The 27,684-nt window shown below is 52.1% G+C and overlaps 3 protein-coding genes across 6 annotated transcripts in view; 1 reads left to right on the plus strand and 2 right to left on the minus strand.

Moving 5' to 3' along the window:
• Positions 1 to 9,991, plus strand: part of ZSWIM7 (zinc finger SWIM-type containing 7) — a 20,435-nt gene extending 10,444 nt beyond the window's left edge. Inside the window, exon 6 of the mRNA XM_077188769.1 lies at positions 9,870 to 9,991. Coding sequence (XP_077044884.1) covers positions 9,870 to 9,929 — 60 coding nt within the window. The 3' untranslated portion in view covers positions 9,930 to 9,991. The remainder of the gene's footprint in view (positions 1 to 9,869) is intronic.
• On the minus strand, positions 2,042 to 15,691 carry ADORA2B (adenosine A2b receptor). The gene is made up of 2 exons (XM_054647161.2): positions 14,900 to 15,691; positions 2,042 to 3,229 (listed from the first exon to the last, which is right to left on the minus strand). The coding sequence occupies exons 1-2, from the start codon at positions 15,262 to 15,264 to the stop codon at positions 2,548 to 2,550; spliced, it is 1,047 nt and encodes a 348-aa protein (XP_054503136.2). The 5' UTR covers positions 15,265 to 15,691; the 3' UTR covers positions 2,042 to 2,547.
• Positions 15,692 to 22,596: 6,905 nt separating this feature from the next.
• SPECC1 (sperm antigen with calponin homology and coiled-coil domains 1) overlaps positions 22,597 to 27,684 on the minus strand; it is an 85,188-nt gene continuing 80,100 nt past the window's right edge. For all 4 annotated transcript variants that reach the window (XM_077188764.1, XM_077188763.1, XM_077188765.1 and 1 more), the window contains one exon: positions 22,597 to 27,448. In XM_077188764.1, coding sequence (XP_077044879.1) covers positions 27,359 to 27,448 — 90 coding nt within the window. In that variant the 3' untranslated portion in view covers positions 22,597 to 27,358. The remainder of the gene's footprint in view (positions 27,449 to 27,684) is intronic.

Raw genomic sequence — 27,684 nt, forward strand, 5'->3', positions numbered from 1 at the left:
ATGTGAGGATGCAAACAGTCCTGCAGCTCTCAGCAATGCACAGATTAAAGAGCTGCTGTGGCTCTTTGCAGGTGGCAGCTCAGAGCAATTTCTGATTTTTCAGTGTCAAACCTGGTCCAGGGAGTAGGGCAGGGACCTCTCAGCACCCTGGGACTGGTGACAGCCCTGTGCCTCCACTGGAACAGGTTCTTTGGAAGCATCAACGTGGTTGCTGTGCTTTAAATCAAACATTTTCAGACACACTGAGCTTCCCTGGGAGCCAGCTGGGATTCCCTGTCCATGCTCTGTGCTCCCTGAGGGCAGTGTGGCCTCTCCTGCTGCATCAAGCACCAGTAAGAATGGGGCACAGGCTGAGCCAGGTGCTGTGGGTGGTAAATGAAGCATTTGGGATGAAAATAACAGTTTCTGCAAATACAGAATCTCAGCAACATGAGGAGAACACATCCATCCATGTACAGCAGAGCAGGGACAGCTCAATGGCCACAGCTGCACTGGCCACAGAAAGTTCCTCTGCTGCTTTTGCTTCACATTTTTATGAGAAATGAGCTTTTTATTGAGGAGGGCAAAGGAGGTGTCCTATTTTTATTTTGCCTTGAAATATGTTTGGCTCAGATCCACAAAGGCATTTCCTGTGCCCAGTGACCATGGCCTGGGCCAGAGTTAATGCCTGACAGCCCAAAGGCACAGCTGGACTAAGGATGCTCCAATGCACCTGCAGGAATTCTGGTTCATGGGAAGGGGGCACTGGAGGATGCTGAGCTGCACTGGAAGCTCTCACATGTGCACAAATGTTCTGGCACCTTCTCTCTGGGTATTACAGCACTGAGAGTTTCACTCTGCTGCTGCTGTGAGAGTTTGGGTCTGTTTCAGGCAGCCAAAGGCAGAGATTCCATCCTTTGTTGTGAGGATAAATGTGGCTTGCAACCACTTGGCAACACTGCCAGGGCTGCAGGTGAAACCCTGCTGCTTTCCAGGCCTGATTAACAGGAGGAACAGGGCCAAAGATAACACAGGAGGGAAGGGATGGAGGGAGGAGGGAGGCAGGCCCTGCCCAGATGGCAGGAGGTGGCCCTGGCTGAGCTGGGCCCTGGCCAAGGCAGGTGCAGCAAAGCTGAGTGGGGCTGGTAAAGGAGAAGCACCTGGGACAGGGACTGGAGCTGCTCAGGCTCGTGCTGAGATCTGAGACACTGAGCTGTAGCTAAACTTGGGCATTGTATAAACACTGCAAAGCCATTCAGAGCTCTCTGGTGATTTCACCCAGCTCTGGGGCTGAGCTGCTCCAGTGGCAGTGAAATCCAGCACTCCCTGTGAGTGGTGGGCCCAGAGTCATTCCTGCAGCTGCTGCCTGCAGCTCTTGCCAGCTGGCACAGGAGATGCTGCAGGAACAAGAGTTCTTCAGCTTTTCAATTGATTTTACACTGTATTTGTCATTACATATGCCAGAGAAGTTAAACTCTTGGGGTCTTGTACCCCCCTTTTAGTGCAACAGAATGTTAAAAAATATAGAGTTGATTTCTGTGTGATTCAAGTACAATTTTTCACGGATAGAAATATGAAAATTACTATTGGGGGGACAATAAAGCATTCACAGCTTCTGGGGGCTTCAGGGCTGCAGGGGTGTCCCAGCCAGACCAAGCCTTAGGAGTCAGGGAGCTGCAGCATCCACCTCTCACAGCTAAAACCTGCACTTGTGGAAGCTCTGCAAGGCTGGCAGAGCAAAAACCCAATTGTGGAGCTCATGTCCCCAAGGCAGAGTGACACTGGCCTTGGTGGCTCTGGTTCAGACCATTGGGGCACTTCTGCCTCCTCACTTTGATAGCTGCAAACAGATCTGGAAGCAAACCTGGGCTGCACAGCCCTGTGAGCCAAGGTGATTTCAAGGCAGTGAAACCTCTGCACTAAAACCTTGGTCAAGTCTTTTCTCAAATCTTTCACCAAATGGGGCTTCCATGCTGGGCTGGCCAGTCCTGACCTGGTTTTCCCATCCTCACAGTCCCTCCCCTGAGTGCCTGGAACACAGATTCAGTTTCACACCAGCAACTGGGCTAAGTAAGACTTTTTCCCATCAGAGAATACAAGCTGCATCAAACAATTGATGGAATAATTAGGGTATTACCAAAGTGCTGTCAAGTATGAACTTGGAGAACAACTCAAAAAACAGACACAAAATTATTACTCCTAAATGAATCCAAATATTAAAAAATAATAATAATAATAATAATTAAAATAAAGATCCTATGACTTGACATGAGCAGCACAATTGGGGAAACACCCCCCCAGCAGGTGAGTCTTCCCCAGTCAGTGTCCAGCCTGGAAAGGAAACACCTGGAAAGGAAACACAAGGGGATCACAGCCCCAGGGGCTACAGAGGAGGGCGAGCTGCACTCAGTGTCCCCGCTCAGGTCACTCCTCTGCCAGGCACGACATTAATTACAAAAATAAAAATAAAAATAAAACCAGAGCTGCACGGGTCCATAGTGGTCATGTCTGAGCCCTGCTGGCAGGGCAGGGCAGTGCCAGGGCAGTGCCAGGGCAGCAGGGCCGGGCTCACACGGTCACCGAGGCCGCGGGGGAGCTGATGTTGATGGCAGTCAGGTGCTGGTTGTGCTCCGAGGGACACTTGGGGAGCTCCTGGGCCTTGCAGAGGATCTTGGAGAGGATCTTGCGGAAGGTGCAGCGGAAATCCCGGATCCTGTAGGCGTAGATGATGGGGTTGATGACGGAGTTGGCGTGGGACAGGATGATGGCCACGTACATCACCCACTCGGGCTTGGAGCTGGAGAAGCCCTCGTGGAAGTGCGTGATGCAGTTCAGGATGTGCAGGGGCAGCCAGCAGAAGGCAAAGAGGCCCACGATGATGGCCAGAGACTTGGCTGCGTGCACCTCCTTCTGCAGGGTGGTCCTGGAGTTGCCCATCAGCTCGATCTGGTGCAGCTGCTTGCAGGCCACCATGAATATCTTGACGTAGATCCCCAGCATGATGACGAGCGGGAGCAGCACACAGCCAAAGAAGTTGAAGTAGACCATGTAGCTCATGGTCACCACGTTCTCAAAGAGGCACGAGATGAAGCAGCCCTGGGGCTCTGTGCCTGTCTCGTTGGTGGCGTTGGGACAGCCACTCATGGCTTTATTCCAGCCCATCAGAGGGGTCAGTCCAATCCCAAAGGACAGCAGCCACAGCACTGCGATGAGTCCCCTCGCCCGCTTGCCGGTCACCAGGCTGTTGTACCTGCAGCCCCGGGACAAAACCACAGCAAACGTTACATAAACGGGCACTGGCGACTTCCTGCAGGTAAAGGCATCCGTGTTTTGGTTAATGAGACAAAAACCACACCCACGAGGGGGCCTCACCTCTCTGATCGCCCGAGGGGCAAAACCTCTCACCTGTGTCTCCACCCACACACCGTGGTTTGGGGAGGTGACTCATTTACTATTCCTGAGAGGCGCCAGCACTGCCCCAGCCCACAAACCCCCTGCAAGGGGAGGGAAGGGACTTGGAGGCTTAAAAAAAGCTTTATCATTGCGTGATCCTAAACCACCACCTGCCAGCAGGGCAGGACAGGGAGGCTCCCTGATGCCCTCTGGCTCTGAGCAGCCACTGCTGCGCACGCTGGGGCAGCTGCTGGGCACTTCCTGGGCTGACCCCGTCCAGCTGGGCAATGCTGGTGCCCAGCTCCACTTTGCAATCCCATGTGGGTTATGAAGAAGCTCTGCTGTGGCCCAGGGACAGGTTGGTGCAGTGCTGAGCCTGGGGCTGCCCCACACCTTCCTCATGCCACTGAGTCTTTTCATAGCCTCTCCAGCCCTCAGATGCTCAGAGACACAAGCAGAGCTGGAACCTGAAGCAGCAAAAGTCAAAAGTCTGGTTTGGGAGCAACCAGAGCAGCTGCCAGAATCAAAGCATCCGTCAGATCCCTGTCTGGAGATAGGAAGAACCTGCAGGTGCCAGAAGCCAACATGAGAAACCCATTCCTGTCCTCTCCACAGCCAGGCAGAGTCTGCTGGCTGCCACACATCCCCTCCTTCCCACACCCTTCTCTCTTCACCCTTGTTTACTCTGGCTGGGCTGCCCTGCTCCTCCTTCCCGAAGAACGTTTGTTCTGATTTTCTTCCGGCCGTGAGGCAGGGGAGGGTTTTATTCCCACAGAACTGCAGCTGTGCCTGTGAATCACTGTGTGAGTGAGCTCCTGCTCCTCTGCAAGGATGAGGGGACAGTGGGGGTCAAAGAGGGGCTGGGGGAGCCCTCAGCTCCTTCAGGCTGGGCTGGCTGGGAGGATGCAGGAGCAGCAGCCACATTTGGGTGCTGCTGAATTGTGGACACAGCCCATGGGTTGGTGTCTGAAGGGTAGATCCAACCACTGAGGGGCTTCTCCTGCATTTTTCTCTCATTATTAATATGTTCCAATACTTAGAAGATGAGAAGTTCTCAAACAGGGCATCAGTGAGGCCAAGCCTGTTGCTTTGAGACCCCACATGAAGTTTTCAGAAGCTGGAGCTGGTCTGGGCTTGTGGGACCTGAAATCATTGAGATTTGAGAAGTTGACAGAAACCCAATCTCTTGGCAAAGTCTGAGTCTTGAGCTGCAGCCCTGGCCAAGCTCAGTCAGTGCTGCAGAGGCACCAGGAGCTGCTGCTCTCTCAGCCCTGCAGTGGAAAGGGAACTCTGCAGCTCTGCCTCGGGCTTGCCCTGCTTGGAGGATCTCTCCAGGTGCTCCCTCCCAAAAACTACCATGGTGAGACTGGGAAATGCCAAAGGGCCATTGTTTAGAAGCAGACACTGAAGGAATGGAGGGGTTTGTGTGCTCAGGAACAGGAGGAGCCACCTTGGCCATGCTGAGGTCCCAGGCTGGTGACATTCAGAGCTGCCTCTTGCTGGCAACACTTGGCCCCAAATAAGGTTCCTTCCATCTGCTCTTCTCCTGAACTCTTCTGCTAAGATAAGGCTTGGCTTGAAGGTTTACAAGACCAGTCAAGAAGCCACTTGGTGTCCCAGTGGCTGTCCTGGTGTCCTGTTTATTTTCGAGCTGCTGGCTCCTCCCAGCAGAGCTGCAGAGGGACCATGGCACGTGCGTTTTTGCATCTCCTGAGGGAAGATGTGAAAACATCCTGGCCTGCAAGAGCCAGAGCTGAGCAGTGGGGAGGGCTGGAGGCCCAGCATAGAGGTGGAGATGGTTTTTCACAGGGAACAACTGCCCTGCTCAGATTAGCTCTTCATAGCTCTTCATTTCCCCAGAATTTGCATGGCAAAGCCCTCCCACCATCTCTCTGTCCAGCTGGTGGTCACTGCTGTGGGCAGGGAGAAGAGCCCAAGGTGAAACTGAGAACAGCCTGATGTCCTAGAGCTGTTCATTAATTACCTTCATACACTTATTTGGTGGGACCCTGCCTGTATTGCCCTTAAGTCAACACAAGTTAAGCACATGCTTAAAAAATAAATTAATGAATGTCACCAGATCCAGGTATGAGGAGTCTCACAAGCTCTTCCTTAGCTCCATAAAACAGGGTCAGACAGTGAGGAACCAACAGATTTTCACAGCTCAGAATTCTCCAGCAAACCCCTCCTTCATTCTCTTTTAGGCTTAATATTATTAGACCAAAAAAACCCCATTAAAGTGAATTTACTCACCTAAGTCTGCTCAACTAATGTATAACAAATATTGAATCACCTCTACGCTTCCCCCTAGAGGCATCAAATGTTGCCTTAATGTAAATAACAGCTGAATATTTTAAAATGATTTATTGGAATTAAATAACCTGGCAATGTGTTAGTTCCTTCTAAAGTCTCTTTACTGGTGCAATCAGCATGAAGGCTTTAATTACCCCAGCTCCCACCCCTGCCCTCTCAGAGGAGCCATGGTGGGGTGAGTCAGGCTCCTGTGGTGATGGCAGGAGCTGAGCACTGCCACCAGTGTCACTGCAGGAGGACAAGGGGCTGCCTGAGGGACAGCTCAGCCTCTGCAGTGTCCCCGTGGGCAGCTGGGGCTGTCCCTGCCGTGCCCTCACCCACAGAGGCCACAGCCAGGGCTGCACGAGGTGTCCCCAGCTCCTGGTGGCCCTGCCACAGCAGCATCCCCGTGGCCCCTCCAAACCCCAGGGTTTTCCTGGGGGAGCTCACAGCAAACACCAGAGGAGCCAGTTCTGGTTGGAAGCCTCGCTCTGTGTGTTGGAGGATGGTTGGGGTTGGGGTTTTTGCATTTCTGCTGCCACTTCCTGGGGCTGGGAAGCAGCCAAGGTGCCCAGGCTGGTGCTGAGCACAGCTGGCACAGAGCAGGACACGCTGCCAGCCCGGCCTGGCAGGAACTGAGTCATGTCCTGCACGTCCCTGGCATCTGCCACCAGCCCCTGCTGGACCCCGGGGAGCTCAGCCCTGCCCTGCTGCCCCTGAGCTCTGTCAGACAAGGAAAGCACAGCAGGAGAAATTCAGATGTCCCACATCACAGCCCTGGCCTGTCCCTCCTGTCCCTGGGCCAGGACTTTGGGTTCTCCCACTGCCTCCAGAGCAGGATCAGCCTCTGATGAACAATTCCAGAGCTTCAACTCCAAACCCACCCATGGCTTGTGCTCCCCAGCTCCCTCCCCACCCTGCCCCTGGCCCAGGCTGCTGGATGCAGGGAGAGGAGCAGATGGAGTTTGCAGAGCTGGGACCAGGCAGGTGCTCTGGTACAAACAGCCAGTGACAATTCATATATTTCTATTTTAAGTGTGAAGGGAAATGCACAGACACCTCCATTCACAAGGGTTGAGAACAGCTCGGCTGCCAAGCATTGTGTCCTTGTCACCTCCTCACAGCTGTACTTTGCATCTTGCTCTTTTTTTATTAATTTTTTTTAGCTTTAACAAAATAAACCCCATTGCTGCCTCTGTGCTCCATGCACAGCCACAGAATGGAGATCACTCAGCAGCTGAAATGTCCTGGCAGGACACTTTAAATGAATCATAAATTGCACCTTAGAGAGGAGAGGGGAGAAGAAAAATAAATAAAAAGAAAAAGAAAGAAAAAGAAAAAAAAATGAAAAGAAAAAGCTGTGCTGTTGAAGCAGGAAGGAGTTGGCGGCCAGAGCTGTGCTCAGTGGTGACGCTGTCAGCTGGGGAAGTGGGACATCTGCGAGTGTCCCTGTCCTGGGCAGACAAATCACTTCCTCCTGCATCTGTCCCCATTGTGAGGGACAGCAGCAGCACTGCCGGCCTTCCGCTGGGCGGGACTGCCACACTGCCACTGCCACAGTGTCACTGTCACACTGTCACACTGTCACAGTGCCACAGAATCACAGTGTCAGTGTCACAGTGTCACAGTCACACTGTCAGTGTTACAGTGTCACACTGTTACAGTGCCACACTGCCACACTGTCGCACTGTCACAGTGTTAGTGCCACACTGTCACAGTGTCTGTCACCTGCCAGCCCAGCTCAGGTGAGCTCAGGGGTCAGGAGCAGGAGGAGCAGAGGAAGGGGCACCCCCAGAGGAAGGGGCACCCCCAGGGCTCCCGGGTGGAAGGGAGTGTCCCCTCGCTTGTCCCCGTGTCCCCAGCCACGGGCCAGGGCTGTCAAACACCCGCAGGTTTAGAACCTGCCCGGGATATTCTCATCCGTGCCCATTCCCTCCTGTGAGCCCTCCCTGCCTGGGTGGTGACAGAGCCGGGAGAGGGACAGAGGGACAGCCCCGGCTGGGGACAGGGGACAGCCGCGGGGCCGTGCAGCCATGTGGGAGGGAGGAACACGGGAGATATAAAACCTGCCCCTGGCACACGGCCGGGAAATCTGGGGGTCACACGGGAGCTGCAGCCGGGGATGCTGCGCCCCCAGGGCCGGGCAGGTGCGAGCGCCTCTCGCCTCTCGAGCGGCCCCGAGGGGTTTGCAGGTGAGATCTGCCCGTGTTCGCTGCTCGGCAGGGTGAGAAAAAGCGGCTGAAAGCCGAGCTCAGCCCCCGGGGGTGTCAGCGGGCTGGGCCAAGCCGGGCTGGGGCAAACAGAGGCCAAAGAGCCCCGGAGCACAGGAAGGAAATGAGCTCAGCCCCCTCGCCCTGCTCGCTGCTCCCACGCTCCGGCAGCCCCCGGCAGCCAAAGAGCAGCAGCTGCCCCAAAACGGTGCCTGCAGGGGAGTGTGGGACTGGTGTGATACGGGTGTGATACTGGTATGACACTGGTGTAACACTGGTGTGGAACCAGTGTGATACTGGGGTGGAACAAGTGTGTATGGTACGATGCTTGTGTGGTATTGGGGTGGAATCAGTGTGATCCTGGTGAGCCATCAGCACGATCCTGGTGTGACACTGGTGTGGAACCAGTGTGTGATACTGGTGTGATCCTGGTGTGGAACCAGTGTGTGATCCTGGTGTGATCCTGGTGTGGAACCAGTGTGTGACACTAGTGTGACACTGGTGTGATCCTGGTGTGGAACCAGTGTGTGATACTGGTGTGATCCTGGTGTGGAACCATTGTGTGATACTGGTGTGATACTGATGTGGAGCCAGTGTGTGACTCTAGTGTGACACTGGTGTGATCCTGGTGTGGAACCAGTGTGTGATCCTGGTGTGACACTGGTGTGGAACCAGTGTGTGATCCTGGTGTGACACTGGTGTGATCCTGGTGTGGAACCAGCGTGATCCCGGTGCTTTCTGTTCCTGGGTCAGCCCTAGAGCACAGCCCCGCAGTTCTCCCCTGTTTAAGGCCTGAGCTCCTCCTCAGCCCCCCGGGCTCTGCAGCCCAGCCTTATCAGCCTTATCAGCCTGCTGGGGCCTGGGACTGGGGGTTTTTGTCCTCCTGAAGCTCCCCGAGGGTCGGGCCTGGCTGTGCAGCACCAGGGGCTGAGTGAAAGGTGCCTGGCAGAGGGGAGATAGGGGCTGGCTCGGGGGCCCGATCCCGCTGCCCCTCCCAGCGCCGGCTCAAGTGATAGCAGATAAGGGGGGATGGCAGATCCCTGCTGGATCCCTCCTTCTGCAATGAACGGGGTGGAACCCCCTTCCCAAAGTTTCCAAAGCGCTGCCTTTCCCCCCAGCAGCCCCACGGAGCTGCTGCTCAGCTGCCCTGGCCGCAGAGCCCAGCGCAGGGGGACGGGGCAGGGTCAGCCCCGAGCCCTCCCAGCCTCATCCCAGCAGCTCCAGGAGCCCAGCCCGTCCTCTCCTCCCTGCCTGGGCACTTCCAGGCTGGACAGAGCCCCCAGCCCATCCTCATCCTCTCCTCCCTGCCTGGGCACTTCCAGGCTGGACAGAGCCCCCAGCCCATCCTCATCCTCTCCTCCCTGCCTGGGCACTTCCAGGCTGGACAGAGCCCCCAGCCTGTACCAGCACAAGGGGCACAATCCCATGGAAGGTTTGAGCAAAAGGGGGACATGGCCAAGAGCTGCTCCTGCAGGGACTGTGCTCTGTCCCTTGTCCCCAGCAGCTCTGGTCCCAGTGGCACCAGAGCCCACAGGGCACTGCAGGGTGGCAGAGCAGGGACACCCACAGGGACACACCCCCACTGATGCACTCCCAGGTTATTTGTGGCTCCTGCCCAGGCCTGATGTCATCCATTGGATTAGGAGTTAATCCTCTCTTTGGATTGCACAAATTCCCTAAACTCAGTCCCTTCTGCAAGCCTAAGGACTGACACATCTGTAGGCACAGCTGGAGTCACCAATTCCTGGCATCTTGTGGATCAAATACAGGAAGAGGAGTCCCCAAACCCTGCGTGGTCACTGCCTGGGGCAGCCCAGGGCCGGGGCAGAGCACTCCTCAAAGACTCAGTTTTGTGGTCTGTGCTCATTGCTCTGGCAAACAGCAAATTTCATAAAAATCCCAAGCAGCAGCTTGATAATTAACAAAGCAAAAACTTGCAACTTCAAGATAAAACAGTTTCTGCCAAAACATTTCGTTTTTGTGTATTTTTTGCAGGGCGAGGTCAAAAGATCTTCTGGAGCAAAATTCTGCTGGATTTCAAAAGTTCCTTTTTAAAAAAAAAATCTTAAAATTAACCTGTATTTTTTTTACAGATTGAGCTGACCAGAACAGAATAAAAACTTTCTAAATCCAAAATCTGGGTTCTGACTCAGCCTGGAGATCAGTGCCCTCAGCCAACAGCCTGGAGCCAGCCCTGACATCCCTGATGCTCCCTGGCATCCCTGCTGTCCCCCAGCTGCTGCAGAGGGGGCAGAGGTCCCAAGGAGGCCCCAATTCCTTTTCCTGTCAGGACTTTTGTTTTTTTGGGAAGTGGCCTCGGAGGTGCGGAAAAGATATAAAAATCTGGGACATGCATTTTAAGGAAACCAGGCTGCTCACAGCTAAAAATAGCTGTGATTTCCCCTCTCTACTTTATTGCCATGAGGACACATGTGATTATTCCTGATTTTGTTGTTGTATTTTGGCTGCACCCAAAGGCTGGAGCGAGTGGCAGCCCTGGGGGAGCCTCTCACATCCCTTGGACCCAGCTTGGCTGCCACAAAGTTCCCTAAAGCTGTGACAGCTCCACTGCTCAAGTGAACACCCCAACACCCCAGCCCTCCTGTCCCTGCTGGGTTTGTGGCACTGCAGGTTTAACTCAGTGATAACCAAGGCCAGGTACAGCACTCTGGGGATGGGGAGGAATTGGGATGCTCAGGAGTGGCCACAGCACGGGAGCCACAGGGGAGCAGCAGAACTTGCCCAGGGGTTCAGATGAAGGGCAGTGCAAGGACAGAAAGAAATGAGGCAAAGGCACAGGGAGGAAGAGCAGCTCTGTGTGCTGATGGCACTCACAGGGTGAGCACCAAGGGGATTTTCTCTGCTCCCCAGTGGCTCCAGTCCCACCTGACATCAAACCCCAGCAGTTTGCTTTGCTGAGCAAAGCTGGGATCTGACAGGGATCTGGGAACAGATCCCTGCAGGGGAACACCTCAGAGGGAGCCCCTCCTCTGCAGCACAGAGCCTCAGCATCAGCCAGGCCACCTCTGCAAAGGATGAGGGAAAAACAGCAACAACCCAAATTTAATCTGTCCCACGAGGCAGCAGGAAGGAGCTGCACTCCTGCCTTCCTCATGTCAGAACCAAGGGGGGCAGCAGCTCCTGTGGGACATTGGCAGGAGCAGAGGCAGGTCAGGACAGCACCATTAACAGATCCTGAATCCCATTAACTTACTGGGAATCCATGGGAGCATCCTCTGCAGGAGGGACAGCAAGGGCTCAAAGATGTGCAGAAAGGGAGAGGATGTGGCTGGGATTCCAGTTCATAGCAAAGCTTCCCTGGAACATCAGTCCTGCACATCTGCAAGGGGTGAAGCTGAAGGTGGGAGAAAACTAAACCCAGGACAAGCAGCAGATCAGCTCAAATCCCAAGGAACTGGGGATGGTTTTCCCAGGGCAGGTCCCTGGGGTGTTTGCCAGGCAGCAGCACCACATGCACTGTCCTGCAGGAGGTACCAGAGCACAGGGGCACACACTGGGCTGGTACTCAGTGTTTCTCTTTTTGCTCTCTAAATACAGATTCTCTTCTCCCTCCCTAATTCCTGACACATTTGTTCCAGGCATCCATCCCTACCTATAATTCTTCTCCATGCCAAAGGATTTGGGTTAATGCAAATAAAAGGAAACTGTTTTATTCCACCTACAAATCTTCTTTGGCTCCCAGCTACGGGACTGTGGGGTGAAATCCAGCCCTGGAGGAAGCCAGAGAGCAAAAGCCTCTGTGCCAAGTGCTCTGTGCAGGATGGATTTGCTGCTGCTGAGAGATGCTCGATTCCCTGGCTGGGATATTCTGCTTGGAGGAAGTGCTGGGATGGAGCTGGGTGCAGGAAAAGGGGACAAGGACAAGGAGCTGCATCCTGGTGATGGCCAAGGGAGAAGGGAGCCTGGGCAGGGCTGGGAGCTGCAGCTGCACAGAGTGGGCAGCGTGGGTGGGGGCTTCTCCACAGACAGAAAATTCATCAAAAGCAAACAAGCGAAATAGGAGTTTCGAGGGACACAAAGAATTCATGGCTTCGGGTCAAATTCAGCAAATATTTTTAGCCAGAAGAGGGAGGGCTCTAAACCACCATTTTTAAAATAAGATTTTTTTTGTTCTGCAGTTCTCCAGATGAGAAGTTGTCAGTTCCTTCCCCAGTGAGGAGGCCTTGACCTCAAAGAGCAGCACAGCCACATAGGAAGGGTTGGGCAACCCCAAATCTGCCAGGTTGGTCAGGATCACTTTGCTTCACTGAAACCTCCCAACATCCCTGTTCCAGTTTCACTGAAACAATCTTCCTCTTCCCCATGGGATTTCTTGGTTCAGCCACAGAGCTGAAAATCCATTATTAGCCTGGCTGTAATGCAAAGTTCTGCTGTGCACCCCAGCCCACAGGCCTGCCCAGCCTCTCAAAGAGCTCTGAAAGGGCATTAAATAATGTGGCACAGCCAGTCCTTAATGTCCCTGCTGAGCTGTCCACAGGGAGCTGATGGAACACTGGATGTGACAAGGACACTCATCTGCTCTGCAACAACCACATTATTTATGGTAATCGCTGGGCAGGGCTGGGCACAAATCATTTTCCTAAACATTTAATACTTCATGGCCTGGTATCAGCCTCTGCACTGGCCTCCAGAACTGGTGTTTAAATGAGAAAAGCTTTTCCTGCAGTCTCCATTCCTAGAAATTGATGATCAGCCTCCCGTTCCCACAGCACAGCCCTGCCTCCAGAAATTGCATGTGCTCCTGCCCAGAGAGGGTGGTGGGAGAGGTTCCTCCCCAGTCCCTGCCAGCAGCACTGTGGAATAATGATGCTGAAGAGAAAACTCCAACCAAGCCTTGCTGGGAAAGCCCTGGTGCAGTCCAGAAGGGTTTTACCTGTGTAAAAACCTGTATAACCTCCTCTATCCCCTTTTGGTGCACAACTAAGAAAAGCCTTTCAGTATCAGTCCCTAAATCTCCTGTCACCGAGGAGTGGCCTGTCCATTGTCCTGCTCCTCACAGGGAGAACCCCCCTCCTCTGGAAGGAGATTTTTGCTTGCTGGTCCCTCCTGAGAGCACTGAAATAGGCCTCAATGCCAAGATGGAGTTAAATCCAAATTTCACACTTTAGCCAGCCTAGGATGGGACTCCTTGGTCTCCACTTGTGTCCAGCTTGAAAGGACTCATAGGAATAAAGATGTTTGTGCAAATGGAATAAAAGATTTGGCAGGAGATGGGGTGAGGAAAGCAAAGCTGGGAAAGAATCCCAAAGCAAGGCAAAACTGCCCTGGGATGAACTGCCCCGATGGAGAGTCGAGCAAACCTGCTCGAGAGCAGGACTGGGGGGAAAGGAGTGCGGGAAATATCGGCAGTTCCATCAGCTGGCAAAGCCACTTCCCCCTGCGGGCACAGGAACGATCCCTCAGGGCATTTCTGATCCTCTGCTTCCCCCCGGCTCCCAGCAGAGCACAGACCCCTCACCACAGTTTCCTCAGCTGCAGAAAGTGCTTGTGGAACAAAACCAGAGTTATTGCCACAGCTTGTGGCCAGGGGTGTGACTAAACTGAAACTCAAAAATCTGACCTGCTTCAGGGGTGTGATTAAACTAAAACTCAAAAATCTGACCTGCTTCTGCAGCTGCCGCTGCCCCGGCAGCCCGGGGAAGCCCCGAGCGAGCGGGTGGAAAAGACACGACAGCATTTTCTGGAGCCGGGTGGCTCTGTGAGCCCGGCTGGGTGGCTGGGAGGGTCAGAAACAGGGTCAGGGATGCTGGAAACAACCTGTCCCTGTCCCTGCTGTCCCTGTCCCTGCTGTCCCTGTCCCTGCTGTGCTGCAGGTCCGCTCCCGCTTGCGCGACATCCCCCGGAATTTCCACGCGCCGCGCTCGCATGACACACAGACAAACGGACACACAGACACACGGACACACAGACACACGGACACACAGACACACGGACACACAGACAAACGGACACACGGACACACGGACACACGGACACACAGACACACAGACAAACGGACAAACAGACAAGCAGACACACAGCCACGCTTCTCCTCCTCGGCCCGGTGACTGATTCATATTTGCTCAACCTCTGCGAGGTCTCAGATGCAAGGTGCCAGACAGGGTGAAAGGGTTTTCTGTTTTTTGAAGCCGTTTCAGGGTGACTTCATTGCCCGGGCACGGGAGATGCCGGGGGCGAGCGGAATCCAGGGAAGCTGCGGCTTTGCGGGGTTCAGCTGAGGTCCCTGCTCCACAGCCGCCCCCCTTCCCCACCGCCTCTGCCCCCCGCCAGCCCCTGGAGCTGTCCTGCCCTCCCGGGGGGCTCCATCAATGTCCTATTCCCAGGGATGGACAACTGAGACACGGAGGAGACTGAGATGAACACACTCAGGTGGTTCACAATGCAAAGCCCGGGGTTTGGTGCGCTTCAGCTTAAAGAAGCTGCCGCACCAACCCACTGGAGAGGTGCCTGTAACTTCTATTCCATACAGTTTTCCCCATTTTAATTCAATTCCCACGAATTAGAAGGAAAACAATTCATGTCTTGGATGCTGCACTTGGATGAGACTGAACTGTAAAACTCTAAATCTGCTGTGTGAACCTTTCTGCTCCCCTCTTCTCCTTTCACAGTAGGAAATAGGAAAAAGAGTGGCTGCTCCTCTATTTAATCTATTTAATCACCTGGGAGATGCCTGGACACCGCAATAAAGGGGCTGTATAAATACCGGCACAGCCCTGCCACAACCATCCCAAACACAGCCCTACACCACTGCGGGCCCGCCCGGAAACCTCTGACCCTCCCAAGGCAAACATCCTCAAGAAACTGAACTTCCAGGTGTGTTCCGGAGCAAAAGGAGGACACTGATCCCATTCCTGCAGCGAGCGAGTGACAAACCTCTGCTATTTCCACCACCTGTCAGCAGTAAAACTTTCGGGGCAGCGCTAGAGATTAGAAGCGCTAAGAGAAGGAGGATGAGACCCGGGCTGTGAGGGAATGCGGCTGCCCGCTCCCACTCCAACTCTTACCTCAGTGGGATCTTGATAGCCAGGTACCTGTCGATGGCCACCGCCAGCAGGCTGAAAATGGAGCTTTGGGTCAGCACCAGCACGAAGCAGGCGAAGAAGAGGCAGCTGTGAAAATCCACCTGGAAGCCGATGCTGATGGTGATGGCGAAGGGGATGGCCAACAACCCCACGGCGATATCGGCCACGGCCAGCGACACCAGGAAATAGTTGGTGGCGTTCTTCAAGGTGCTGTTGATGGCCACGGCCCAGCAGACCAGCACGTTGCCAGCGATGGAGAGCACGGCGATGATGAGCTCCAGCACGATGTAGGTGGTTTTCATAGTGTCCATGGCGAGCGCCCAGCGCCGGGAGCAGGCGCTGCTCATGGGAAGCAGGGACTTTCCGCCGGGCGCCCTCCCGCAGGTACCAACACGCCCCGGGGCAGCCGAACGCCCATGTCCGGGCTCCCCGCGGCCCTGGGGGGCCGGAGGGGCGCGGCGAGCCCCGGGTCGCGGCCCCCCGCTGCCCGCACCGCCCGGCCCCCGCCCGGCATCCGCGGGTCCCGCTCAGCGCCCGCCCGCCGCCACCCGCGGGGCCATCGGGGCCGGCCCGGCCGGGGCTGCTCCGCCCGGGGATGCTCCGCCGCTGCCGCCCGCTCCCCGCGGAAAAGCCGCTGCCGGGGCGGCGGGGCTATTTCTGCTCGGGGCGAGCGGGGCGGGGAGTGCGCGGCGCGGAGCCATTGGCCGGGACCCGGCGGCACCGGCACCGCGCCCCCGCAGCGCCCGGCCCCGCTCCCGCACCCCCGGCCCCGCTCCCGAACCCCCGGCCCCGCTCCTGAACCCCCGGCCCCGCTCCCGCACCCCCGGCCCCGCTCCTGAACCCCCCGGCTCCAGCACGGCTTCCCCGGCCCCGCTCCCGCACCCCCGGCCCCGGCGTGAGGCTCCCCCGAGGTTTTGGGCACCGCTTTGCACAATTCGGAATAAAAAGCTGCCCTCGCCGTCCCCAAAGTCGAGGACTCCGGACGCTGCTGCTGCTGCTCCGGGAGAGCGGAGTTGCAGCACCGAAAATAAAATTCGCCACCAGCAGAGCGCTGACCCAAAGTGGGAGATTTCACAAAATCCTGGCAGCGCTCGGGCTCTGTATGGTTGTGGCACAGCGGGGCATTTCCTGATGTAAGAAATGGCAAAATACCACGGATTAGCAAATGCTGTTACTCACAGGGCTGAAGTGGTTGAGTTTCAGTCTAAGAAGCTTAAAAAAAAGTTATACCTGAAGGGGTTGTCTGCTCTGGTGGATCTTAAACCAGCAGGGGAGGTGAAGGCAATTTAATAACTGGTTACCTTTTCATTGCAGGTTCCATGCTTTATATTGTGTTCACCATCAAAACATAGAACAGAGATTGAACTTCACACCACTGCTGAGGCATCCAGCAGCACTGAATAGCTCAGGGTAGAAAGCAGGAAAAAAATCCAAACAATTAAAGAAAATAAACCTTCTTGTAGCAAACAGAAAGTAAAAGATAATGCCATTGATTTCCTTTTTAAAAAAAAAACAAAGTTGTAAACTAAATCCTGTGGAAGGGAATGTTTTCTGAGGATCCAGAGTTAAATCAGAGCAAAAAACATATGGGAAAAATAGGATTGAAACTATTCCTTTGGGTGTAGTGCAAATGGAAACATTCCTGTTGACCAGCAACGCTTGGGGTCAGACAGATACAAAGGGGGACTCTCAATTTATATTGAACAAAGTAATTTTTATCAAGTTCGACATCTGAGGATGCTGAAAGAAAGCCGTGCCAGAGATTCATTTCATTTGATGGGGACACACAGAGGGATCTGCACACAGGAGCATCACTGTCCTTTGCACTCCCACCAGGACCTTTGCACTTTGCATTCCAGGCACTCTGCTCTCACAGGGAAGAACCAATCCCACGATGGCATTAACAGGGAAGCCCTTAAACCCCGGGATTCAAACCTCAGTTTTAGCCTGAAGTGCCCTGAAAGGAGCAGCAGAGTTTGAGGTGAGCTCAAGGTTCACAGCCCCAGGTCTGGCTGCTCCTTCAGAGCTGGCTGGATCCTGAACTTGCCCACACTGGTTTGGTTTATTTATTATTTTGGGATGAGTGCAGCTTCCCTCGTTCAGAGCCTGTTATAACCATGTGAACTATCACAGAGAAGCACTTTTCCCCCCAGAGGGATGGATTTACATCAGGGTTTTTACACACATTGTTTTCCTAATGGAGGAACATGTGCCAACAGCCACCTTCTGCTGCTTAACAGCACCTCAGCAAAACCAGAATTAACTTTCTGCAGTGGACACATTTTATTAGAGAAAGATCTGCTTTTGTGATCATGGAAGCACTTATTACAGCCTGAGCCCAGGGAAATTGTGGTTTGTCAAGTCAGACATGAACAGAGAAACCATTATTTCAGGTTCTGATGAATAGGTTGTTTGGGCAAGGTCTCTGTGAGACAGGTAGCGAGGTAGTGAAAATTGTGGATTTTGCATTACAGGGAGATTCATGGCTCTCCAAAGCAATAGAACCTGTGCCAAGGTCCAGTGGTTTATTCTGGCAGTAACTGGTGCAACTGAGCTGACTCCCAATACAACTCCTGCAAGGGGAGCCAAGGACAAGTGTGCTCAGCTCTGTTCTACCAAACCTGGTTAAATCCTGCCGGCAGGAAAACCAGGATGAGCCCATTCCCAGATCCTGCCCTCCAGGTGAGCCCTCTTTAAATACCTGGCATCACAAACCCTCCATGAAACACCAACTGAACTCTGCTGCCCTGTGGAGAATGAGCTGAGCCCTGCGAAACCCGGCAGCTCCCGGGGGATCCACAGGTGAGAGGCTGCAAATTTATCTTCTGGAATCTGTAAAGGAGCAAGGAAATCACAGAACCATCGAGGCAAACACAAACACAGCCCAGAGCCGGCAGCCGGATGGGTGATGAATCCATTCAAGAACTGGAGTGCAGCAGCACCATGGCAGCCCCGGAGCCCTGCTGGATGCTCAGATGCCAGACGCAGATGAATCACCACTACTATTATTTTCCTGGATTCCACTTCCCTCCAGGGATTCGCCTCCCAACACTCACGTAGGGAACAGCAGCAGCCCCGATCTGCTGCTTTCAAGTGCAAGAACTGCCCGGGCTCCTTTGTTCGTGGGAAGCCGATTGAAAGGGATCCCACGTTGTGCTCGGAGCTGCGCTGGGAGAAGGGAGCGGCGCCCTGGGGCGGCCACAGCCGCTGTCCCCCGGCCTCGGCAGGAGCCCTCCAGCCTCGTACGTGCTGTTCCTTCTGTCGCTGCCGTCCCGGGGGAGCGGAGCTGCCGCTTCGGAGGCCGAGCTCTTCCTGCAGCCCCTGTGATCTCTCCTGAGCAGGCTCCGAGGACTTCCCGAGCGAGCTGCGCCTTCACACCTCCAGCGCTCTTGGCCCAGGCACAAAGAGCTGGAGAGGAGCCCCAGTAACACATCCCTGCACACACACCCGGCCAGGGCCCGGCCAGCCCGCGGGACGAGGCTCCGAGCACCAAGAAACTCCCGAGCCAGGGAGAGCTGAGATGTTCTTGCTGGTCCTGCAGCCAGATCTGCCAGCTCAGACACTCCTCAGCAGCCTCAACAACAAATTTTCCTCTCTAAGCCCACAGAGTTGAAGAACAAGCACTGAAGTGGGAGAATCTCTGCTGCAAAGGGACGCAGATATTGTCTGGCTATCAAAAATAAAGGTGGATATATAAGAAGTCCATCTGTCTTGCTGCTTCAGGCACATCATCACATTGGCTTTGGCAGCCCTGCACCGACCTGGGAGTGCTGCAGTAGCGGGCAGAGCTGGCTCTGGGGCATGCAGGGCATCAGCCCAGCACTGGTGGCCTTGCAAGCAGAGGAGCTGCCACCCACCCCTTCCCGTGGAGGGCAGCGCCACCCCAAAAGTGCCCGCGACCAGGGGGAATGGGGAATCAGGAGAGACAGCGGCACTGCCACCAGCCTGGCACTGCCACCAGCCCGGCAGCGCTGGCACTGCCACCCAAACCCCATCCCCATCCCCACTCAAGCCTCCACTGGTACTTCTGAGCTGTTTTCCTGGACAAGACAGAGCCTGTCCTGAGCCTGACTCCAAGAAAGGATTCCCAAGGCACAACGCAACCCCTAAACCGCAGAGCAGGTACAAAAACCGCCTTTGAAATGGTGCTGCCAGCGACACGCTGAACTGCTGAAAGGAATGGATGGGTTTGGATAACTTGCAGGCACCTCTGCATGTTTATTGCCCACATTGTGTTGAGCATTAGCACATCAAAGGCTCCTGATGAGCCCTGAATTAAATGATGAGGAGAGGAATGGCCCAAGGTGAGGTTGGTAACTGTAGGGCTGCAGGCATTTTGCCGGAAGAGATGGAAAACAAAGAGTGAAATTCCAGGGGAAGCTATTTCCATACTGGAGATTTCAATCATTCGGCAAAACCCTTGGAAAACCAAACAGAAAAACTTGGTTAAGATCGTAAACTGTGGATGAACAAACTTGCATTTTCCTAGTCCCCAGGGTCATTGCCAGATAATAAGGGTGTATTATCCTGGAATCTCAAAGCGGTGCTTTAAATTATCTGCAAGAACTCATCTCACAACAATGCAGGTGTGTGAATTCTTTAGAGATTGTTTCATTAAAAACAAAGAAGTCACCACAGGACTGAAAAAAAAAAAAAAAAAAAACCATAAACGGCTCCACCAAAGAGGTTGAATTAAAAAGGAAGGATTTTGGCTGAGTGAAGTCCAAGGTATGAGAACATAATTTTGAATACACTTTTCATTTTTTTTTCTCTGTGTTTGGTTTTGTGTACTAACCAGCCTCTGGGGTGGAAAGCCAAGTGCCTCTTCCAGCAGGAGTTGTGAGGCAAAGCTGCTGCTCGACCCCGCAGCGCTGGGCCCTGCACGGGGCTCCCAGCGGGTACTGGGCCCAGTGTCCCCTCTATGCTGGTGGAGCTGGTACAGCCAATCTCCCCGAGAAATCAATGGGAAGCGTTGTGTTTCCAGGCCAACATCAGCTCCGGAGAAGCTGGACAGGCACTGATGCCCTTTGCAATTCAAACAACCTGTGATTGCTTCATTGAGAGCTGAGCTGCTTCCTGGGCAGAACCTTCACGAGTTCCTACATCCGGAGCTTGCTGAGTGTCCTCTCCACTCCCAATGAACACGTCACAGCAAAAGGAGAAGTGGTTCTGCTCCCTGACATCAGGGAAATGAGTCCTCAGCCCCGGCCTTTAAAGCAATTCAGGTTCATGTACAGATGTGACATTTGGAGCTCCAAATGAATGCAGTGAAAGGTCTTGAATGGGTGCAACACAACTGCTCTGAATATGGAATTATGCTCAAATACTAGAGAAAAGCAAGATTTAGTTCAAATCCCTCAGCTGGCTTTCTCTGCAAGATGAGCTCATGATTTATAAGTATCTGTTATTATTATTATTATTGAGATTATCTGTGGCTCTCAGAGGACTTAGAAACCTCTGGTGTTCCAGGTCCCAGCCAGAGCTCTGAAAACCACTTTTGATCCCCAAAAATCAGACTCCTTTCACAGGCAGGGCCAGGCAGGTCACCCAGGGGTTAAAGAGCAGCTTAGCTGTGGTGAAGGGAAGCTGCAGAATACGCACAGAAATACAAATGAGCAAATGCAGGGGCAGGACCAACCTTCCTGTTGGCAGCAAACACCGAATCTGCACTCAAACACTCAAAGCCTGTCTGAACCCCAAGGTCGTTATTGCACAGCCCCTGCTGGATTGCTCCATCAGAGATGAGGGTTTTGTTTCATCCACACTCCACAACCACTGGCAAAAGGAAACCTCGTGCTGTTAAAGCCCAAGAATTTGGTTAATGTGGATTCCATCCTTGCAAGACTCCACCAGAAACCCTCTGAGCTCAGTCTCTCTGAAAGCAATGGCTAATCAAAGCTGAAGGGGAGAACTGGCCTACCCTATCCCATGGCATATTATTTATTATTAATATCATTAACCCCTCTGCAAGCTTCAGACAGAACTCTCCCTTCCCAGAAGGGCTCTTCAGGGCTGAGCTGTGCAGAGATTATTATTTATGACTAAATTATTTTCATTCAGACACATCTGGGTTGCCTGGGCTGAACACTTTCATTCATTGTTTTCACTGGACCTGCCTTGGTTGTAGTTCAAATTTGGGTAAGGAAAGTAACGAATGTTCCATAACTGAAAAAAACCCAAGAGTCATGGTTGCAACCTCACTTGCCAGGAATTTCATCCCGTTGGGAGAATGTTGGGAATGTCCTGAGGAATCGCTCACCTGGGGAGTTCCTTTGTCTCCATGATTAGAGTCTGGGAGTGGCTTCCTGCGAGACAAAGGATGAGCTGACCGAGGAGGCAAAAGTTACAGCACATCAAGGTGGAACAAAGGTTTGAACTGCTATAAATTATTTTTTTTTAAAACCAAAGGAAGTTTTAACGGGGCTTTGCACAGAAGGTGTGCAGCTGTGTGGAGCAGGTTAAGAAAGGCATTTGCTCCCACGTTAATTCTCTGAATCTTGTTACTTTCTCTTTAACCAGCTTAAACTCTTGCTGAGGGTCTGAGGATGAAGCCTTGGTCATTGCTGTGTATTTAAGAGGGGAAAGCAGCTCACTTTCTGGATGTGTGAATAATATTTACCCACGCTGACATTTTACAGCCTCATTTTCTTCCTGTTAAGCTCAATAAAACCAGTGACTCCCCCAGCACCTGACTCTCCTGGGTGACATTTACTCCAGAGTCCTCCAGTATTAAACTGGATAATACTGTGAGGCTTCAACCACCTGCTTCTGACCTTTGCAGCCCATCTGGAAGACTCTTTATTCTACTCACATTTCTTATGCTTCTCTTCCATCTGTTCTGGCTTCCACCTTTCACCAGTCAGGAGGGGAATTCTTCTTTCCACACCAATCCATGTTCTCCAAGCACCAGGAGTCACTGAAAGCACACTGAGCCACAGAGCAGCCCTGGATCTTTTCCTCTCACCCCACCTACAACCACCCACAACCCCCCCCAGGAAAATATTGGCTTTAGATTTCAGTCTCTTGCTGAACCAAACCTGTCCGTGGCTCTCACTCTCTGGCCATGTCCACAGAAAATCCAGCTTTCCCCACAAATGAGTCAAAGCACCAGGAGCGTACTCTGAAAAGAGACAGCAGAGCCTGGGAGCATCATTTAAGGCCCAGCATTAAAAGTCCAGGGCTGAAACACAATGCCCAGGTGGGGAAAGGCAAAGTAGCTTGGGTTATGTAAATGACAACTTTTCCCACAGGGTTTCACCTGCCCAGCTGGACACAAACACACCTGAGAGGCCTGAGGAGCTTTAAATGCCCATTTCTTTTATAATCTCAGTTTTCTTTGCTTACTTGGCAGCTGGATTGTTCTGGTATTGCTGTCACCACCTTCGTGGGACAAAAGCAGCCTCTGTGAAATTGTTCTGGAATTTGATCTCAGCACCTCTGAAAGCTCTGTGGGTAGAGGGGATGGTGGCTGCAGAAGACTCCAAGGGATGTTTCTGACACTGTGAACACTCTGCTCACCCTCTTCAATGTTCTGTCACTGCCTCCCAGGTGCTTTGAGCTCTGGGAGTTGTCATCTCACCTTCCAGACTGCCATCCAAACTGGCCTTGAACACTTCCAGGGATGGGAGATACTTTGGATTTTGTATTGTATGTAGGTAACTGAAACACTTCAACAAACCTCAGAAACAGAAAAAGATTTATTAGAAATATTACACAGATTTTGCATCATACACTTTAATAATGTTAATATTTAAATATTAGCATGTCCAAATCTGCAATGCTTAGTATGTACATTCTAATGTGCTCTTTGTATAAATTAGATTACGATGGAACATCTGTACCCAACAGGGAAAGCTAAAACTGTCAGAGGTGATCATCCCATATGACAAACTCAAGCCTGGACCAACAGTCAATAAAAACATTGTGTCCAGCACTGCCCAATGGGACTTGGCACACGTGCAAGTCAAAAATGGAGAGACCATCAGTTGAGAAAATAAAGTTACTTGCGGTTCAGTGAGAAGCTGCTTCTGCACCGTGTCGGTGAGCGAGCGTCGATGGCACTGCAGTTGGTACAAACCAACACAGCTGAGCATAGTAGAACTTATTGCTGGGTTTAAAAATGTCTTAATGCTCCATGCCCTGAGTCTTTTTAGGCAAAAAGCCCTCTTGTGACAGGAAAATGCATAATCTCATCCCATACAGCCCCTGCCTGTGATCAGATGCACAAGGCTCAGCTTTGCCAAGAGCTGGCCCAGTCAGATCCTTGCTGCTGGTACCCCCAGCACAGCAGGATGAGGGAGGTATGAACAAACCAACAAGCCCAGGCTCGTGTGGGCATTGCCAAGGAAGGGGGAAAGTCAGGGAAGCGAAAAGGTGGATTTTTGAAGAGTTCCAGGTCAGGAATCAAACTGGGAAGAACCAAGCATTCCGCCCGTGTGCACTTGGTTCGGACAGAAAACTTGCACAGAACTGGTTCCATGCACAAAACAAGAGACAAAACCTGTCAAAATCAACTTCCAATCACAGAAAGAAAACTGCCAAACCTCAAAGGGACCCTGCATAAGCCCCAGATCCCTCTGCTTAGCACAGCTGCCTTGCTGCAGTGCAGGAAGAACAGGAAGTCTCTGTCCCCTTCGTGTTGCCACGACTGGCAGGGGAAGGGGAGCCTGGCAAGGGCAGCCAACTGTGCTGTGTCCTCTCCTCACCTGCTGGGACCCCCAGGCTGCACTCTCAGGAGGAATGCCCCTCAAGCTGACAGCCCACACAGACCCTCTGATGTCCTTTGTGACAAAGAGCCCCAGGTGTGTCTGTCCCCTGTCCCTCTCCTCACACTCTGGGCTCCCCCTCAGTCTCACCAGGAACTTTCAGAAAAAGCTCCTCAGCCCTCCTAGAAAAGCTCCTCACAGGGAGGGGCTGACTCTGGGCTCACTCCTCACACCTCTGTACCTTCCCAAGCCATGAAACAATTTGTACCTTCTCTGTCTCACCTGAAATCCCAGGAGCAGGACTGCACCTCCCACGCTCCAATCTCCTTTCCTCTCCTACACTGCAGTACATCCCTCCTTGGAATGTCACTGGCACCCCCTTCCTAACCCTTCTTCTCACCTGCTCATCCCAAATCAGCTGTTTGCTTCCCTGCAGTCCCACAGACTCCCCAGGTGGTGCCTGTGAGTGACAATTCAAGGAGCAAGGGACAAGACAAGATTTATCTGCCTGCACACCAGGGAAAGAGCCATTACTCCTAAGAGGCAAAGTCAGAAAGGATTTAGGCAGTTCAGGCAAACCTACTGCTCAACACCATCCCTGTCACATCATCACATTCAGGACGTTTTCAGAGAATTCTCAGAACTTCTATAAAGACTATCCACATACCCTCTTGCTTAATTTAATTAAATTCCCTAACTTTAAAGGCAGCTGGAACTTAAATTTTGCAGCCCCAATCTGAGATGTCTCACAAGGGCCTGAAGAGTCTCTGAAAACCAGGCCTGCAGCATCTCATATAGGATAAATTTAAATTCATATTGAAATTTTAAGGCAGCGTGAAAAAACAACAGCAACTTGTGAAAATCAAGGTCTAGAAATGTAACTGTGCAAGGTTTAAAAGGAAGAACCCCCCCCCAAATATTGTAAAAGTTAAATGAACAAATAAACAATATTCTTAATTTAAAAAAATAATCTGGAAAACCATCTCTCAAAGTATCAAAATAAGATGTTTTGCAGGTTTGAGTACAGAACAGTAACACTGAAGAAAAGATAAAATCAAGTATCTTCTTCCCTACTACAACTCTGTGTTGTAACTCCTAGCTAAGTAAAAAAATTAGGAATACACCACTAGAATTGGGTAGAATTAGTGTTTGGACTATGCTGCTGGGAGGGGCATAGGAGAGGAAGCAGCAAAGAGATGACAGAAACATTACTTTGCACAAATCATTTGGAAAAAAAAAAAAAAGAGAAAAAGCTTCTGGATCCCACAGAATGATCTGTAAGGGTAAAGTGAGCCTTGAGAGCCAGAGCAGTGTCAGAAGAGCCCTGGGAGCAGAGGATGCTCACACAGGAGGTGACACACACCCCATGGACACTGAGCCACACTGCAAACCCTTCCAGTGACCACGGGGTTAAAATTCCCTCTTTTTACATCATTTACTCTGACTTTGACATGTTTACTACACACTGGGAATTAAAAGTGTTTTTCTCATCCCTGCAAGTGCCCAATCCAAAGCCCACTGAGGAATATGGAATTTTCTGTGCTGACTTCACTCCAGCTTTGAACTCCAGCCCGTTGGAGAGAATTGGGATCCCTGCCAGGGACACCTCCAGGGAAAAGAGCGGCTGCATCCACAGGCAATGGGGCCCTGCAGTGCAAGTGCCTCAAGGAACCCTGCCCAGCACAGATTTCCTCTTTCATCTCATTCTGTATTTTAGAGCAACTCATCTTGGGTTCTCCATGGACTCCAGAGTGAATTCCATCGAGGAAGGGTTCCCCTGCAAGGAGCTGCCTTGGCAGCACCCAGCTGTTTGCTCACAGTGCAGGAGGGCAGCCAGCATCAGGGGCACTGTCAGTGCTCTCCCCTGGGCCATTTTTATCACACAGCCTCTCTAAAGACTGGAACTGAACTTTCCCAGAGGCAATGGATTAGAATAGATTTCAGACTAAAACCAAGAGCAAGAGATGATTTTATCCTCCCCCAGAACAGGCAATGCCTTCCTCCAGCATCCTCTTTGTTCAAAGCGGTCCCTGGCCTCTACCATCTATTCCTGAATCCTGTATTCTGCTGTGAGAACACCAAGTCTGAAATATGTTGTTTATTAATTAAATAGCATTACAAAGTAAAATCAAATCAAACAACAAAGCACTATGGGGAACCAGAGGCTGAGATCAGCCACCTGCAAAGCCCTTGAAAGCCTGAAACCAATTTTGTTCTGTGAAATCTCTTGTTTCCATTTCATGAGCTTTTTTCCAGGAGGCAGGAGCAGTGAGCACTAATATTTTTTGCAAGAGAGAAATGATCCCTAGCTCCCTAGGACTAATGTCCACAAAGCATCAGGGTTAAGCACAGTAACTAAACACCAACTTTCTCCTACCAGCATGCCCTGAAGCAGCCAGGCAGCCTTTACATGCTCTCCCAGACCTGCTCCAAGAACAAATCCAGCAGCCTGTTGGATGCTTCCATCCTTGGAGACAAACACAAAAATTAATTTCATCAGGTGAAACGAGAGACACAGACTAATGGACACTTCACAGTGTCCATCAGGCATTTTCCTAACAGTGTTACTGAGGTGGGAAGCTGCTCCCTGGCGCCCGATCTCCCTGGCACAGACAGGTTCCAGTTGCATTGCTGTCATCTGTGGAGTGAAGCTGCACCTTCCATTGGTGCTGATATATGACTGTGTTCCTTTACAGCATGACATCATTTCCAAGCCTGTCCCAGTGCCCCATGGGCTGTATTTCATGGCCCAGGGCACAGGCTGCCTCCAGATTCCTGCCTCTAGGCAGCAATGACACAGTTGTGCTGACCAGACAGGAGCAACACAGGAGGAAGAAGTTACTCCACTCAATCCACAAAAAATACGAGATGTCACTGTATTGCTCACCTGATTACTGGCACCTTTCAAGCTAAAGCTATTAAATTGCATTTGCAATGTTCCTGTGATAACTGTGCCTGCACAGTCAGCCAGGAAACCAAGCTCTGGCTTCCCAAAGTAATCAAGTAATGAAGTTGGAGTAATAAACCTATTTTCCTCAAAGAGATTAATTCTGTTTGAGATGAAATGAAGTCCCAGCACCTAACAGGATCTTTCAGACTTATTTCACTAGCTGGTGATGAACAGAGGGTGGTTTCTGAGTTACAAATGATCCTGTTACCATCCTGCTGGTTATGCTATGAGTAAATTAGTGCAGTTATTGGGTGAGATGTGCAAGAGTAACTCAGGTTAAGGTTCTACAACTTAAGTGCATCTGTCAAAGGTGTTTTATAAAATACATGGAGGCAAGAAAACAACATGTACTTGGGATGAATTAAGCATCTTTTGGCAAGAAGAGCATTTTTGTGAGCTTTTGTATTAATATTAATCTCCCAGCCTCCCTTGAGTGCCAGCTTAATCCACATTGACTTAAAACTTCATTGTGTAGCAGGTCTCCTGTCAAGGCAAACGTTGTTAGCCCAAGGGATCCTCTTCAGAAATATCCCATGTGTGCTTGAAAACGCTTTGCAATTTCCATGTGGGAGCAAACTTACCAATGGATTTGGTTTGCAAAGGTGGACAACAGGGAATTATTTGGTTGCAGTCCCAGATGGAATCAAACCTACAGAAGAGCTTCCTTTCACACTAAGAGCTTTGCTTGGCTGTGGAAGAGGAGCAAGCAGGTTTTTAAAGTGATCGAGTGCATCTGTAGCATTCTTTGTTCTCTTCCCCACTCGTGTCCACCTCTTGCTCTGCAGCTCAGGTCTCAAAGTATTTGTAGATCTGGGCCACGTACTGCATGACGCTCTGCCAGTCGGGCCGGTCCGTGTACATCATCTCGCTGAGCTCCTGCCAGACACAGCACCACGCTCAGGCAGCCCCAGCACGGCTCCCCTGAGCCCCCTCAGCACTTCTGCTCCCACTCCTGAGCCCCTACAGCCATCAGGACCACAGGAATGACCCACTGGGCAAGTGCAATTCTCAAATCTCTTCATGCATTCTGCAATCTACAATATTTCTTCCATCTGCAATCAAAGATCAGTTCTCTATACAACTTCATTTAAACTGATCCTTCTTTGCTTCTG

The sequence above is a fragment of the Agelaius phoeniceus genome, chromosome 20 (assembly GCF_051311805.1).
Source record: "Agelaius phoeniceus isolate bAgePho1 chromosome 20, bAgePho1.hap1, whole genome shotgun sequence".
NCBI classification, from domain to species: domain Eukaryota; kingdom Metazoa; phylum Chordata; class Aves; order Passeriformes; family Icteridae; genus Agelaius; species Agelaius phoeniceus.

What these genes read in the sequence shown, in the direction of transcription:
- ADORA2B (XM_054647161.2), bottom strand. Translation starts at nt 15,264, where the DNA reads ATGAGCAGCGCCTGCTCCCGGCGCTGGGCGCTCGCCATGGACACTATG. An exon ending in GCTATCAAGATCCCACTGAG is followed by an intron (nt 3,230 to 14,899) that starts GTAAGAGTTGGA and finishes CCGGGGCTGCAG; the next exon opens with GTACAACAGCCTGGTGACCG.